General features: G+C 39.0%; 1 protein-coding gene across 1 annotated transcript; it reads left to right on the top strand.

The window, feature by feature from the left end:
* Positions 1 to 5,655: 5,655 nt before the first annotated feature.
* On the top strand, positions 5,656 to 11,652 carry LOC141587712 (uncharacterized). Its single transcript, XM_074409185.1, has 2 exons — positions 5,656 to 6,871; positions 10,616 to 11,652. Exons 1-2 carry the CDS (start codon positions 5,656 to 5,658, stop codon positions 11,650 to 11,652), a joined length of 2,253 nt encoding a protein of 750 aa, XP_074265286.1.
* The last annotated feature ends 259 nt before the right edge of the window (positions 11,653 to 11,911 follow it).

Below are 11,911 nucleotides of genomic sequence, written 5' to 3'. Positions count from 1 at the left end.
AAATGCTGATGGGTCAATTCCGGTTCCAAAGTATGACCCTACGACGGTTAATGGTTCATTCCTGAGACGGTCTGAAAAAGGTTCGAGCTACAACAAGGACAAAGTAGTGGATTTTCAGCCTAAGTCCACTGATGCCGGTAAGAGAGACCTAGAGGAGAGGGCTAAGTTGCTTCTTACAGCCCCTTATCCAGAGAGACTGGTGCCGACAAAAGAGCAGGTATCATTTAACAAATTTGAAGATGTTATTCGTAGTTTAAATGTGCAAGTTCCTTTCCTAGAATTAGTTAATCAAGTGTCTGCCTATATGAAATTTATGAAGCAGCTGTTGTCTAATAAGAAGTCACTTGATACTGTGCAATCTGTCGCACTAACTGATGAGTCATCTTCCTATTTGACTCATACTGCACCTCATAAGCTAGAAGACCCAGGTAGTTTTTCAGTCCCATGTAATATTGGCACCTTTTCTATTGAGAAGGCATTGTGTGACCTAGGGGCCAGTATTAGTGTTATGCCTTTGAGTCTTGCTAAGAAATTGAGATTGACTAGTTTTGCAATAACAAACATGACAGTGCAGATGGCTGATCGTTCTACGGTCCGGCCTATAGGAGTCTTAAAGAACACTCATGTGCAAATAGGAAAGTTCTTTTTCCCAGTTGACTTCATCGTGTTAGATATACCCGAGGATGTTCACATTCCTATCATTTTGGGTAGACACCATTTCTGCACACTGCTGGTGCAGTTATAGATGTTGGCTCATGGACGTTGACCTTTAAGGTAGGAAAACAGTCCATTGTTTTTGCCCAGACCTATAAGAAGAAGGATGCTATGTACCCAGTAACTTTAAATGTAGTTAAATCTTATGTTGTGTTGCCTGATATGCCTGCCCCTATGCCTAATTCTGCTATAACACCTCCGCCCCAGATTGGGAGCAAATTGGAGGAAGATCCTTCTGTTTTGACTGTTGCAGGAGCTGGGTTGGGGAATTTAGAGCCGCATGTTGCTCCAGTTGTGAGAGAGCCCATTGTGCAGAGAGGCGGTCTAGGGTGTCTGAGCTATGCAACTGATGAGGAGCTGGATGAGGAGCCAGTCAAAGTGACGGAGTCCGATTTGGATTTTGACGAGCCAGACGAGGTCAGTGATTGGGAAGATGTTAGAGATGTTAATCCGTTGAGTTCTGCGGATATTGGAGTTGTTAGGAGTGCATTTGAGAGGATGAGCACTGTAGAGGCTACTTCTTGTAGCCAGAAGCCGAGCAAGTGGGCCATTCCGTGGCCATTCTTGATCAACTATTAGTTGATCAAATCCTTTTAAAACAATTTATTTACTATCTTTTGTTAGACTATTTATTGTTTTGGTGTGCGCGAAACTTCGCTTTAATTGGTTTGCTTAGGATTTTTTTTAGACTATAGACTTTTCATTTGGGTAGCGCAATTTTGGAGCACTTTATTATGTGCATGTTTGCAGGTATTTAGACCATATAAACTCAATTCATTGAGTTAATTCGAAGAAAAGAGGCAGAATCGTCAGGTATGCAAGTCGATCGACTGGACCCCCTGGTTGATCGAATTATGCGGGGGACTCCAGAGGCACTGTTCCCAAGTGCTCTGGTCGATCTACTGATACCTTTGGTCGATCGACCACCTCCTGTGCTGATTCCCTTTTCTTCTATTCTTATTCTTTTGCACATATTTCTCGTTCCTTAGTTGTTTTCTCGGAATTATGCGCGGTACTTTTGTGTCTTTAGGTACCTTATGGTAGCACTGCTGGCTACTGAAACCTCGTAGCTCACGCTGGTTTGGGGAGGTTTCCTTTTGCTGCGCTTAAAGTCTTGTGAGTTCCCCATGTCTCCTTCATGTCTTTTTAGTTAATATTATCGCAAATTCCCATTTCCCTTGATTATTTTCTCATACGATTTCGCACAATGAGGGCATTGTGTGATTTGGTTTGGGGAAGGGTTTTGCGTTGCATTCATTCTGCTTTGCATTCACGTTTACATTTTTGTCTTGCATTGTTGTTTATTTTCCTCTTATATACAGAAAATCCAAAAAATTGAAAAATTTCAAAAATTCAAAAAAAAATTTGCACGTTTATTTTAGCATGTAGGTCGAGTCGGAACGGTAGTAGTTCAATGATGACATTGCATTTTCATCTGTTTACGCCTAAGCCGTGCTCATTAACATGTTATTAGTAGAGTCTTATTGCATATCTACGAGTTTTCGTTAATTTATTCGCTGAATCTTGAGACTTGACTTAGATTTTTGGCAAACTACATTATATTCTGAGTTTTAGAGCCTTATAACTGGTGACATTCATGACCGCTTTATTTAGTAATGTGAGTAGTACTCCTTATGAGACATGTTATATCAATATGCATAAATATGAACTTAATCTGCTTAATACATGTATGCATTCGGTTTGTGATATGTTGACACATGTGGAAGAGGCCACCCCTTTATTCATTTTTCGCATAAGCCTCACACTGCCAGAAATAGCCTTTTTGTCCTATTAACTACATCCTATATTTAGCCTGCCCTTGTCAAGCTAGTAGTTTTAATTTTTGGGATTGTTACTTCATTTTTGGTTGCATATGCTCTTATTGAGATGATATTGGAAAGATGAGAAAGGAAAAGTTGAAAGAAAGATGAGAAAAGAAAAAAAAAAGCGAAAGAGAAAAAAAAAGAAAAAATCACATGATTGAATCTTCATTAGTTGGTGATTTTATATTCCCATGTTGCGATTAATATCATTTGGGAAATTAAGTTTGTATGGAGAATGTGAGATTTGTGCTTACTATTAGCACCGCTTTATCGTTTAATCTTGAGCAAGAAGTTGGAATGATTTATTAATTTGGTTCCCTTAGTTACTAGTTTGGCTTATAACTCTGTTTTTACCAAATACGTCTTAGCCCCTTCTTACCCATAGCCTCACATATCCAAATTGTATCCTCGGCATGTGTCAATGGTCTTTAATGGTTGGAATGCATATGTACGGTTGTAGAGATTATTTTCATATTAGACTGCAGGCATGTTTTTATAGGTCGTAGTTAGGTGAGAGTCTTTACAAATATTACTTCTTTCTATCTTTACATATATTCACCTGTATTTATTGAGTGATTTGAGCGCCCCGTGAGAGTCCAATATGATAAGTCTCTATAGTTTAAAGTTCAGCAATTTTTAACGACTACATAACTCGTTTGCATGATTCATATTACGAATTGATTGTTGATTTTTAGCATTAAACTGGTTTAGGCTTTGCAGTTTGCATTTAGCTCTGAGAATGAACGCGTTCCATTAGGCTTTAAGATCCAGTCTAGTTCTTGCTTGGGGACAAGCAAGGGTTTGGTTTGGGGAAGTTTGATGCGTGTCCTAAGAATGATGTTTTACACCCTATTTTACACGCATTTCAGAGCTCAATTATGTAGTTTATGCTACTATTTTCCCTATTTTCGTCTACTTTCATGTTTTTGTGTAATATTGCAGAAATGGGAAGAATGCAGCAGAAAATGAGCTGAATCCGTCCCCGAGTACTAGGCATAGGACCTGACGTGAAGTAAAGACTCGGGAAGCGAACTTGGTGCGCGTATCGAGGCCTGAAAGACAAATTTACGAGGCTTTTGGAGCAAAGTACCCGTTGAAGCAGTCGATCGACTGATGCCCTTAGTCGATCGACCAGAGCACGATTCCTAAATCAAATCAGAAGCTACTGTACAGCGAAGCTTGGTCGATCGACTGGTCCTAGTGGTCGATCGACCACACAGAGACTCTGACGCAAATTAAAGACGAGAGTTAGAAGCCCAATTGTAATTAGGTTTTTAGGAATAAGAGTCACGCTATACTCATATATAACGTGAACCTATGTTTCAGTTGGAGAATCGGATTTTGAGGATTCAATATCGAGTTTTTAGCATCAGATTTCATAGATTAGAATTTAGTTAATAAACATTCAATACAATTAGCTTTATTTTCGTCAATAAAGTTCGTGCTTTTGGATTCTTCTTCCTGCTTTCATTCGGTAATTCTGATTCCTTGATTTCAGTTTGCTTTTATTCATTCATAGATTAGGATTGCATAGAATAGTTTCCCAAAGCCTTATTTCGTTTATGCATCTTATTTGCTTAGTTTATTTAATCATGCATCCAATTCCGTTAATTGTTAATTTCGTTGTTGTTATAAATTCTATCATGAGTAGCTAAACCCTTCGTGCTAAGATGTAGGGGACCTGTAGGTTAGGCAGCGTAGATTTCGTAGACCTGATTCGGGTCTTGGTCGATCGACCGCTTCACGTAAGATCAGTTCCGTTTTAATTGATTAATTTGCTTAATTTGATAAATCGAGTGCACGCGACTAGTTGAATACTTAGTAATTGACCGACCCATTAGATCGAAAGATAGGGGAGGGAATTAGACTACCAATTGAAACGACTAAATTATACTGAGATCAAAAGATAGGTAAAATTTAGGCTTTTAAGAATCAGTTTTCGGGGCGAGAGTCAGTACTAGTGATACTTAGGGACCCGTAGCTAGATCGAAAGATGCTACCTGTTAAGAATGGACCGAGAGGACTTCTTATTTTCCCGTCTTACGTGATTATTTCGGACTTACCTAGGATACCGCCGTCCAAACTACAGTGAACCGACCATCTTAGCATCCTTTTAATATTTGATTTCATATATTTTCTTTAATTGCTCATTTATTTGCTTTAGTTTAGTTTTGATTTTATTGCCTTTAGTTATAGAATCATTCAAATCAAACCCCCCCAAAACTGTTACTTTAGACTTAAATTAGACAACTTTAAATTGCTTGCCTCATTGTGGTTCGACCCTGACTGCCACTATCTATAGTAGTAGTTTGGATTATAAATTTTATTTTTGATACTAAATGACGGTGTCAGGCAGCTAGGGACCTTCGGCCAAGCTTTGAGGCCGCGGGTACTGTGGATACAGAGGAAACCATTTCAGCCATGATTAAGAAGTTGCAGGCCATTTATATTGATCTTAAAAGCAAGAAAAGTGAAGCGACAAAACTAAAGGAGTTGAATGAAGATGGTGAAAGAAGGGAGGATAGGGAGGAACAGCGAGAGAAAGTGATAGAGGGGAGGAAGACAGGAGGTCGGAGGCCTGAGATGATGGGTTGCAGTGAACATGAGGAGGGCGGTGATTAGGAGGGTGACTTAATGGATAAGGAGCAGGCTGAGGAAGTGGGCAGTGAGGTGGGGGCAATTATCGATACTCGTTCTATGGAGCTTGATGCAGACTTGATGGTGAAGGTAAGCGAGGGGGCATCAAGGAAAAGGGGAAGAAGGGAGGGAATTGGGGAAGTGAGGGGGGAGGAAGTTGGACGCGGGTGTGGAGGACGGATATAGGAGGTGGGTCACAGGCGAGGAGGGAGTCTGTGAAGGAGCATGGGGGGAAACGAGGGCGTGAGGAGGCACCTATGTTGGAGGTTCAAAAGCGGTCGAAATTATTCTTAGACGGAGGTGTCTTAGTACCAGAGGCGAAGGTTGACATAGTTCAACCATGCCAGGCCCAATGAATATTTTAAGTATTAACTGTCGGGGCTTGGGCAACTCCGACACGGTTACTGCGCTCCGTGCTTTGGTACGGAGGGAGGCCTCGGCCATATTGTTTTTATGTGAGACAAAAATTTGTGGTCGTGCAATGAGGAGGGTGAAGGAGAAATTGGATGGGTATTATGGAATTGAGGTAGATAGTGCAGGACGATCGGGTGGTTTAGCTTTCTTGTGGAAGAAGGAGGTTGACTGTCTTTTCATGTCGGCTTCTTTGCATCATATGGATTTTATGATTCGAGGAGAGGGCGGGGAATGGCGGGTTACGGGTTTCTATGGCTGGCCTTCGGTGTCTGATAGACATCTTTCTTGGGAGCTTCTTAGGCTCCTAGGAAGACAATCTCAGTTACCATGGGTGTGCATAGGGGATTTTAACGAGATACTGTTCTCGACTGAGATGAAAGGTGGTAGTAGGCTGCAGAGGCAGATGAACAATTTCAGGGAAGCGGTTGATGAGTGTGGTATTCGGGATGCTCTGTGGGAGGGATATAATTTTTCATGGGATAATGGGAAAGCTGGAGAGGCGAATCGACAGAGTATGCTTGATAGGGCGTTGTGCTCGGCTTCTTGGCTAGATTTGATTCTTTTTGCAAGACTATTTTACCTTGATAGAGAATGGTCGGATCATGCGCCTATTAAACTTCTTTTGAATAGGAGGGAAGAGGAAACAGCGAAGGAGCGAAATTTTAGATTTGAGCAGGTATGGGTTCGGGTAGAAGGGTGTCGTGAGGCGATTGAGCGAGGGGTAGAAAAAGGTGGTGCAAATCTTGTGCTGGTGTTGAATAAATATGCAAGAGAGCTGAGGGCGTGGAAGAGTATGAGTATTTCGGGCATAGGTCGGGATATTAGACGGAAATGTAAACTTCTATCTAGACTAAATAAGGGGGAGAGTTCGGAGGATAATGTGAGGAGAAGACGGAAATTAGTTGCGGAACTGGCTGACTTGAGACGTAAGGAGGAGCAGTATTGGCGGCAACAATCGCGGGCCCTATGGCTTAAAGATGGAGATCGTAATACGGCTTTTTTCCATACTAGGGCTGGTGAGCGTAAGCGCAAGAATTTTATTAGTAAGCTTGTGGATGATGATGAGAACGTGCATTCAGGGGAGAAAGGAATTGAAAATGTGGCTATGTCTTACTTCAAGCGACTTTTTACGTCTTCGAATCCGACTAATTTTGAGGTGCTCGACAATCTAGGCCAGCGAGTGACAGTGGAGATGAATGGCATTTTGGCTAAGGAATATACCCAAGAAGAGGTGGTGATGGCGCTTAATCAGATGCATCCGTTAAAAGCTCCGGGCCCGGATGGTATGAATTGGTTATTTTACCAGACTTACTGGGGCTCGGTGGGTTCGATTGTAGTGAGCATTGTTCTCGCTATTTTACGGGGTGAAGCCTCACCGAGAGAGTTAAATAAGACTAATATTGTCTTAATACCTAAGAAGAAAGCTCCGGACAAAGTTAGCGATTTCCGGCCGATCAGTCTTTGTAATGTGGCATATAAGTTGGTTTCAAAGGTTTTAACGAATCGGTTGAAGCAATTTCTTGGAGATATTGTTGACAGGGCAGTCGTATACCTATCAAAAATAACCAACTAAACTAACTATATATCTAGGGAAGTCGGGTCGATCTCCACAGGGAGGCAAGATATCTGTAAAAGGTCCGTCTATCTGGTCACAAAATGGGGTTGTAAATTTGGTTTTCTAAACTAAAAAGGGTTTAAGGGAAAGAGTAGCAAGGAAAGAGCAATAAAGACAAGAAAATGTAATAAGAGTGATCAATAAAGGGAGAACATGTCGGGATTTCGGTTCACTACGGTAGCCTAATGACTCAACTGCAAATAGTCTAGATAACTCATTTTGAGACGGATGTTGAAAGGTCCTTCCGGTCCACTTTCTATCCTAGATTTCCACTAACTTAACTTTCGTCCTCATTGGGGTAGTCTACTGTTCATAGCAGGTCTATTTAGTCCAATCTTCCGATCCAGGATTAAATTTAACCAGATTAAAGGGTAACTTAGAAGCGTGCACTCAACTAAGTCGGTAAACACAATTAAATTGCCATGGGTACAGGATCTCACAAATAAGTCATCTAGCTTATTCGCTACATCGTCACAATTCTACCATAGATCCCCTAGTCCCAACATGAATTAAATTAGCTACTCATACTATCAATATTGTCAAGATTAATAATATTAAATGAACTAATAGTAAGTGAAGAGTCCATCACACCCGAAATACTCGAGAGGGGGAGGGGGGGGGGGGATTGAGTATTTAAAAACTTATGCCCACTTTTTATTTTATATCAAAGTAATTAATTACTTAAAGTTTATTGATTAAACTTTAACTAATTAACTAAGTGATTATGAACGTAGTGAAATGAACGAAAAGAAAAACTGCAAAGACACACGATTTTGAAGTAGTTCAGCTTCACACATCGAAGCCTACGTCCACTATTCTCGATTAATAATTTTAGTACCTTTCCCCGGATTACAAAATTATCAACCCACTCATATAGCTAACTCTAGCTATAACCGAATTTGAATATCACTAGATATTCGGTTTTGACTATCTTAAGTTACTAAGAAAGTTCTTGATTGTTCTTCTAGTGTTCACAATATGAACGAGTAAGAAACAATATTTAAGCGCTATTATCTTATGACGATACTTAGAAATAATTGCAATATAAGATAGCACACGACTTTTCAAAAACAATTTTAACTTGCAAAAAGAATAAAATTAAAAACGTTTGCAAAGGATGTTTTGTTCGAATGTTGAAAAGTGCTTTAAATGAATTATCATGTGTAATATTTATAGTAGAGAGGTGATCTAGGTTTTCATCTAAGAGTCCCTAGATGCCGTGTGGATTGATGCACAAGGAAGAAATTAGGTTAAATCTTATTTAATCATTTACAACTCATAAAATCTTGGAAGATAGGAAAGAATAAAATAAAAATATTATATGGAGATAAGAAATCTCTAACAAATATTATTTTGATTTACCATGAATCTTATCCAAGCAAGAAAACGATCTTAATCCATTTATTTATTCTAATAATATCTTAGTAAAAGATATAGAATAAATATAAGGAGATAAAATATCTTTAACAAATATTTTATCTAAGATCTTTACCTAAACCCTAGATATGGAGAGGATCTCGTGTAGGTTAAGGAAGGAATAAGATATATCTTTTTCCTATTTTAATCCAACAATATTTTAGGTAAAAGATATAAAATAAATATAAGGAGATAAAATATCTCTAACAAATATTTATATAAGATTTTTACCATAAACCCTAGATACTATATAGATCACGTATGAAGTATATAGTAAGTAGGAGATCCAATCTTATTATTTAACCTAGCAATATTTTAGTAGAAGATATGGAATAAATCTAAATAACCATAAAGATATAAAATATCTTTAATAATAATCTTATTTAGATTTACCCTAATCTTTACTTGCACAAGGAGTTTTACACGTGTAGGAGACGGCCCATAAGCCTACTACATCCAACGTGAAACCCTAGTAAGATATTAGGTCAAACAAATTAGGGTTTAGATATGAGTTAGTACAAAACCCTAGTTAGCCACCAAGTAATAACCCATAAGTTGTCACACAAAGTCGGCCTAACTAAAGGGTGATTATCTATTCATAACCTAATTCAAGTGCAAACTTCACTCTACTATAAAATAGGTTTTTCATTTAAAGAATATAAATATAAGATTTGAAAAACTATTTTCAAAACAATTTGAAACTCAAGTTGTGCGTTTTCATTATTGCAGCTCAATGTTATAGCTAAATCACCTATAACATTGAGTCTGGTCTGTAATGTTATAACCATAACAGTTATAACTTCACTTACCAAAATCATTTCTTTAAATACCGTTATAAGACGATGACCTACGCTATCTAATCTTCCTGGAGATCTTCAATGTAGGATCATCTCTTTATCTTGATCATAAGCTCTTCATCTTAAGCTTGTTATAGACTTGATCGAGCCTTTTGCTTGATTGATCATCATACTTGAAACTTGTTACAGTAACTATGACGCTTTAAGAATCTTCAATGTTATAGCTCAAGCCGCTATAACATTACTTGAACGATGCTTCACAAATCTTCAATATTATAGCCAAGGATGCTATAACATTACTTGCTTAATCTTGTAATATAAAGCACACACTTGAAATTATAATGAAATTGAAATTATAAAATTTCATATTGAAATTATAATGAAATTGCATAAACAAAGATTAGGGCATAATTTAAGGAATAGAGAAACAAGTAATTTAAAGCAACTAATAATGAAATTAAGATTAAAAGAAGAGAAGGATTACAATCGCGAGAATTCCGGCGTAAAGAACAACGAGATCCAAGCAAAATAACCCGAAAGCAAAAGTTACAGTGAAAGAGTTTAGGAAAAGAGAAAGCAGCGTTTAAGAGTGTTTAGCAGTGAAAGATAGATAAGAAGATGTAAATGACCTAATTAACTCACGCTTAAATAGAAAATAACTAAGTCCATAAACAAAAATAAGTAACACGGACTAATTAAGACCCGTGAAACCCTAATCCACTCGATCGAGCAGTTTGAAATAGCTCGGTCGAGTACTTCAGCCAGCAAACCATTCGATCGAGTAGAAATATCAGTCGATCGAGTAACCTTGATTTTCAGCAATTCGATCGAGTACAACAGATTGCTCGATCGACCTCCTCAGCTTGTGAAACCACTCGATCGACCAAAAAAGGCCTTCGATCGAGTGTTCTTCCTCCAAAACAGCTCCAAACTCGTTGCCGACTGCTTCGTGGACCATTCCTTCATGCATCCCAATGCAGTATCCCGCTCAGGAAATCCCGTCTCCTCAAAATGCATGCAAAACAGGACGAAAATGGTATGATTCTACTACTTTCACGTTCATTCCTGCAAAATAGACAAGACGAACCAAAGTAGCCATTTCGGGGTATAATGCAATATAAACAGTACAAAGGTACATGGAAATACGTGCAAAAATAGGCTAAAAAGACTATACAAAATGCACGTATCAATTGTATCAGAAAATCAAAGTGCGTTTACTCCGGGTAGAATTATCTCGGATAATGTGTTAATTGCTTTTGAACTTTTCCATTTTATGAAAAATTCGAGAAATGCCGAGGGGTTCATGGCCTTTAAATTGGATATGGCAAAGGCGTATGACAGGGTTCAATTGAGCTTTTTGGAGAGGGTTTTAGTTGTGATGGGTTTCAATCGACAATGGTCTGCTCGTGTCATGGAATGTGTGTCTTCAGTGTCTTTCTCTATGCTTATTAATGGAAGCCCATCTCGTATTTTTCGACCGACTAGAGGCTTGAGACAAGGTGACCCTCGTTCACCTTATTTGTTTATCCTTTGTACGGAAGATCTATCTAGCTTAATGAGGAGGGTCGTGGAGATTAACTCGCTGCATGGCATTCATATTTCAAGTGGTGCGCCCTTTATTTCCCGTCTGTTATTTGCTGACAATAGTATTTTCTTTGCGAAAGCGACTTTGGAGGAGGCTGATGTGATAAATTCTATTTTGCGTCGATATAAAGAAGCTTCGGGGCAGTTGGTTAATTTGGACAAGACTACCGTCTCATTTAGCAAAGGGGTGCCGCTGCATCGTAGGAGTAATTTAGCTACCCGATTGTGCATTACTGAGGTGGAGGAACAAGCTAGGTATTTGGGCTTACCCACGATTATGGGAAGGTCCAAGAAGGGGTTGACGGATATCCTTCGTGATAAGCTTAGTAAACGGCTGAATTGTTGGCGTGGGAAAACTTTGTCCAGGGCTGGTAAGGAAGTTCTTATAAAGGCGGCAGCCAATTCATTTTCTACCTACGTTATGAGTATTTTTAAAATTCCCGTCAACTTCTGTGAGCTTCGATCATTGATATCTCGCTTTTGGTGGGGACATGACGGAGAGGTGAGGTTTAGGCGTTGGTGGTGGCGGAGAGGAAGGAGTGGCGGCAGGGAGGAAGGAGGTATATGGGTGCCGGAGAGGAAGGAGGAAGGAGGAAGCAAAGGAGGAAGGAGGAAGGAGGAAGATGGGATTTGGTGTTTGATTATAATGTAGAAGAGTTAAAGGCATGTTTTGCAAACCAAGAAAGAGTAAAACCGCTGGGAAATCCAGCGGCTTCATCCCTTTTCCTTCTCTTAAAAGTTGAGCCACTTTACAAAGACTAAAAATGCTATTGTTTCTAGCGGCTTCACTTAAAAACAGAAAAAAAAAAAAATTAAACTGATGACGTGGACCCATTGGCTATAAATAGTTTGAATCCGACTTTAAAAGGCAAATTAATTTGTCAAATAACCCCATTTAACCAAAAAATTCG

The sequence above is a fragment of the Silene latifolia genome, chromosome 6, assembly GCF_048544455.1.
Source record: "Silene latifolia isolate original U9 population chromosome 6, ASM4854445v1, whole genome shotgun sequence".
Lineage (NCBI taxonomy): Eukaryota > Viridiplantae > Streptophyta > Magnoliopsida > Caryophyllales > Caryophyllaceae > Silene > Silene latifolia.
This window is presented reverse-complemented; position numbering and strand designations above follow the sequence as displayed.

Excerpts from the sequence above, each read along its gene's own strand:
- LOC141587712 (XM_074409185.1), top strand. The coding sequence starts at position 5,656 with ATGAGGAGGGTGAAGGAGAAATTGGATGGGTATTATGGAATTGAGGTA. Across the intron at positions 6,872-10,615 it reads AAAAGCTCCGGGCCCGGATG|AAAATCAAAGTGCGTTTACT; the intron begins GTATGAATTGGT and ends CAATTGTATCAG.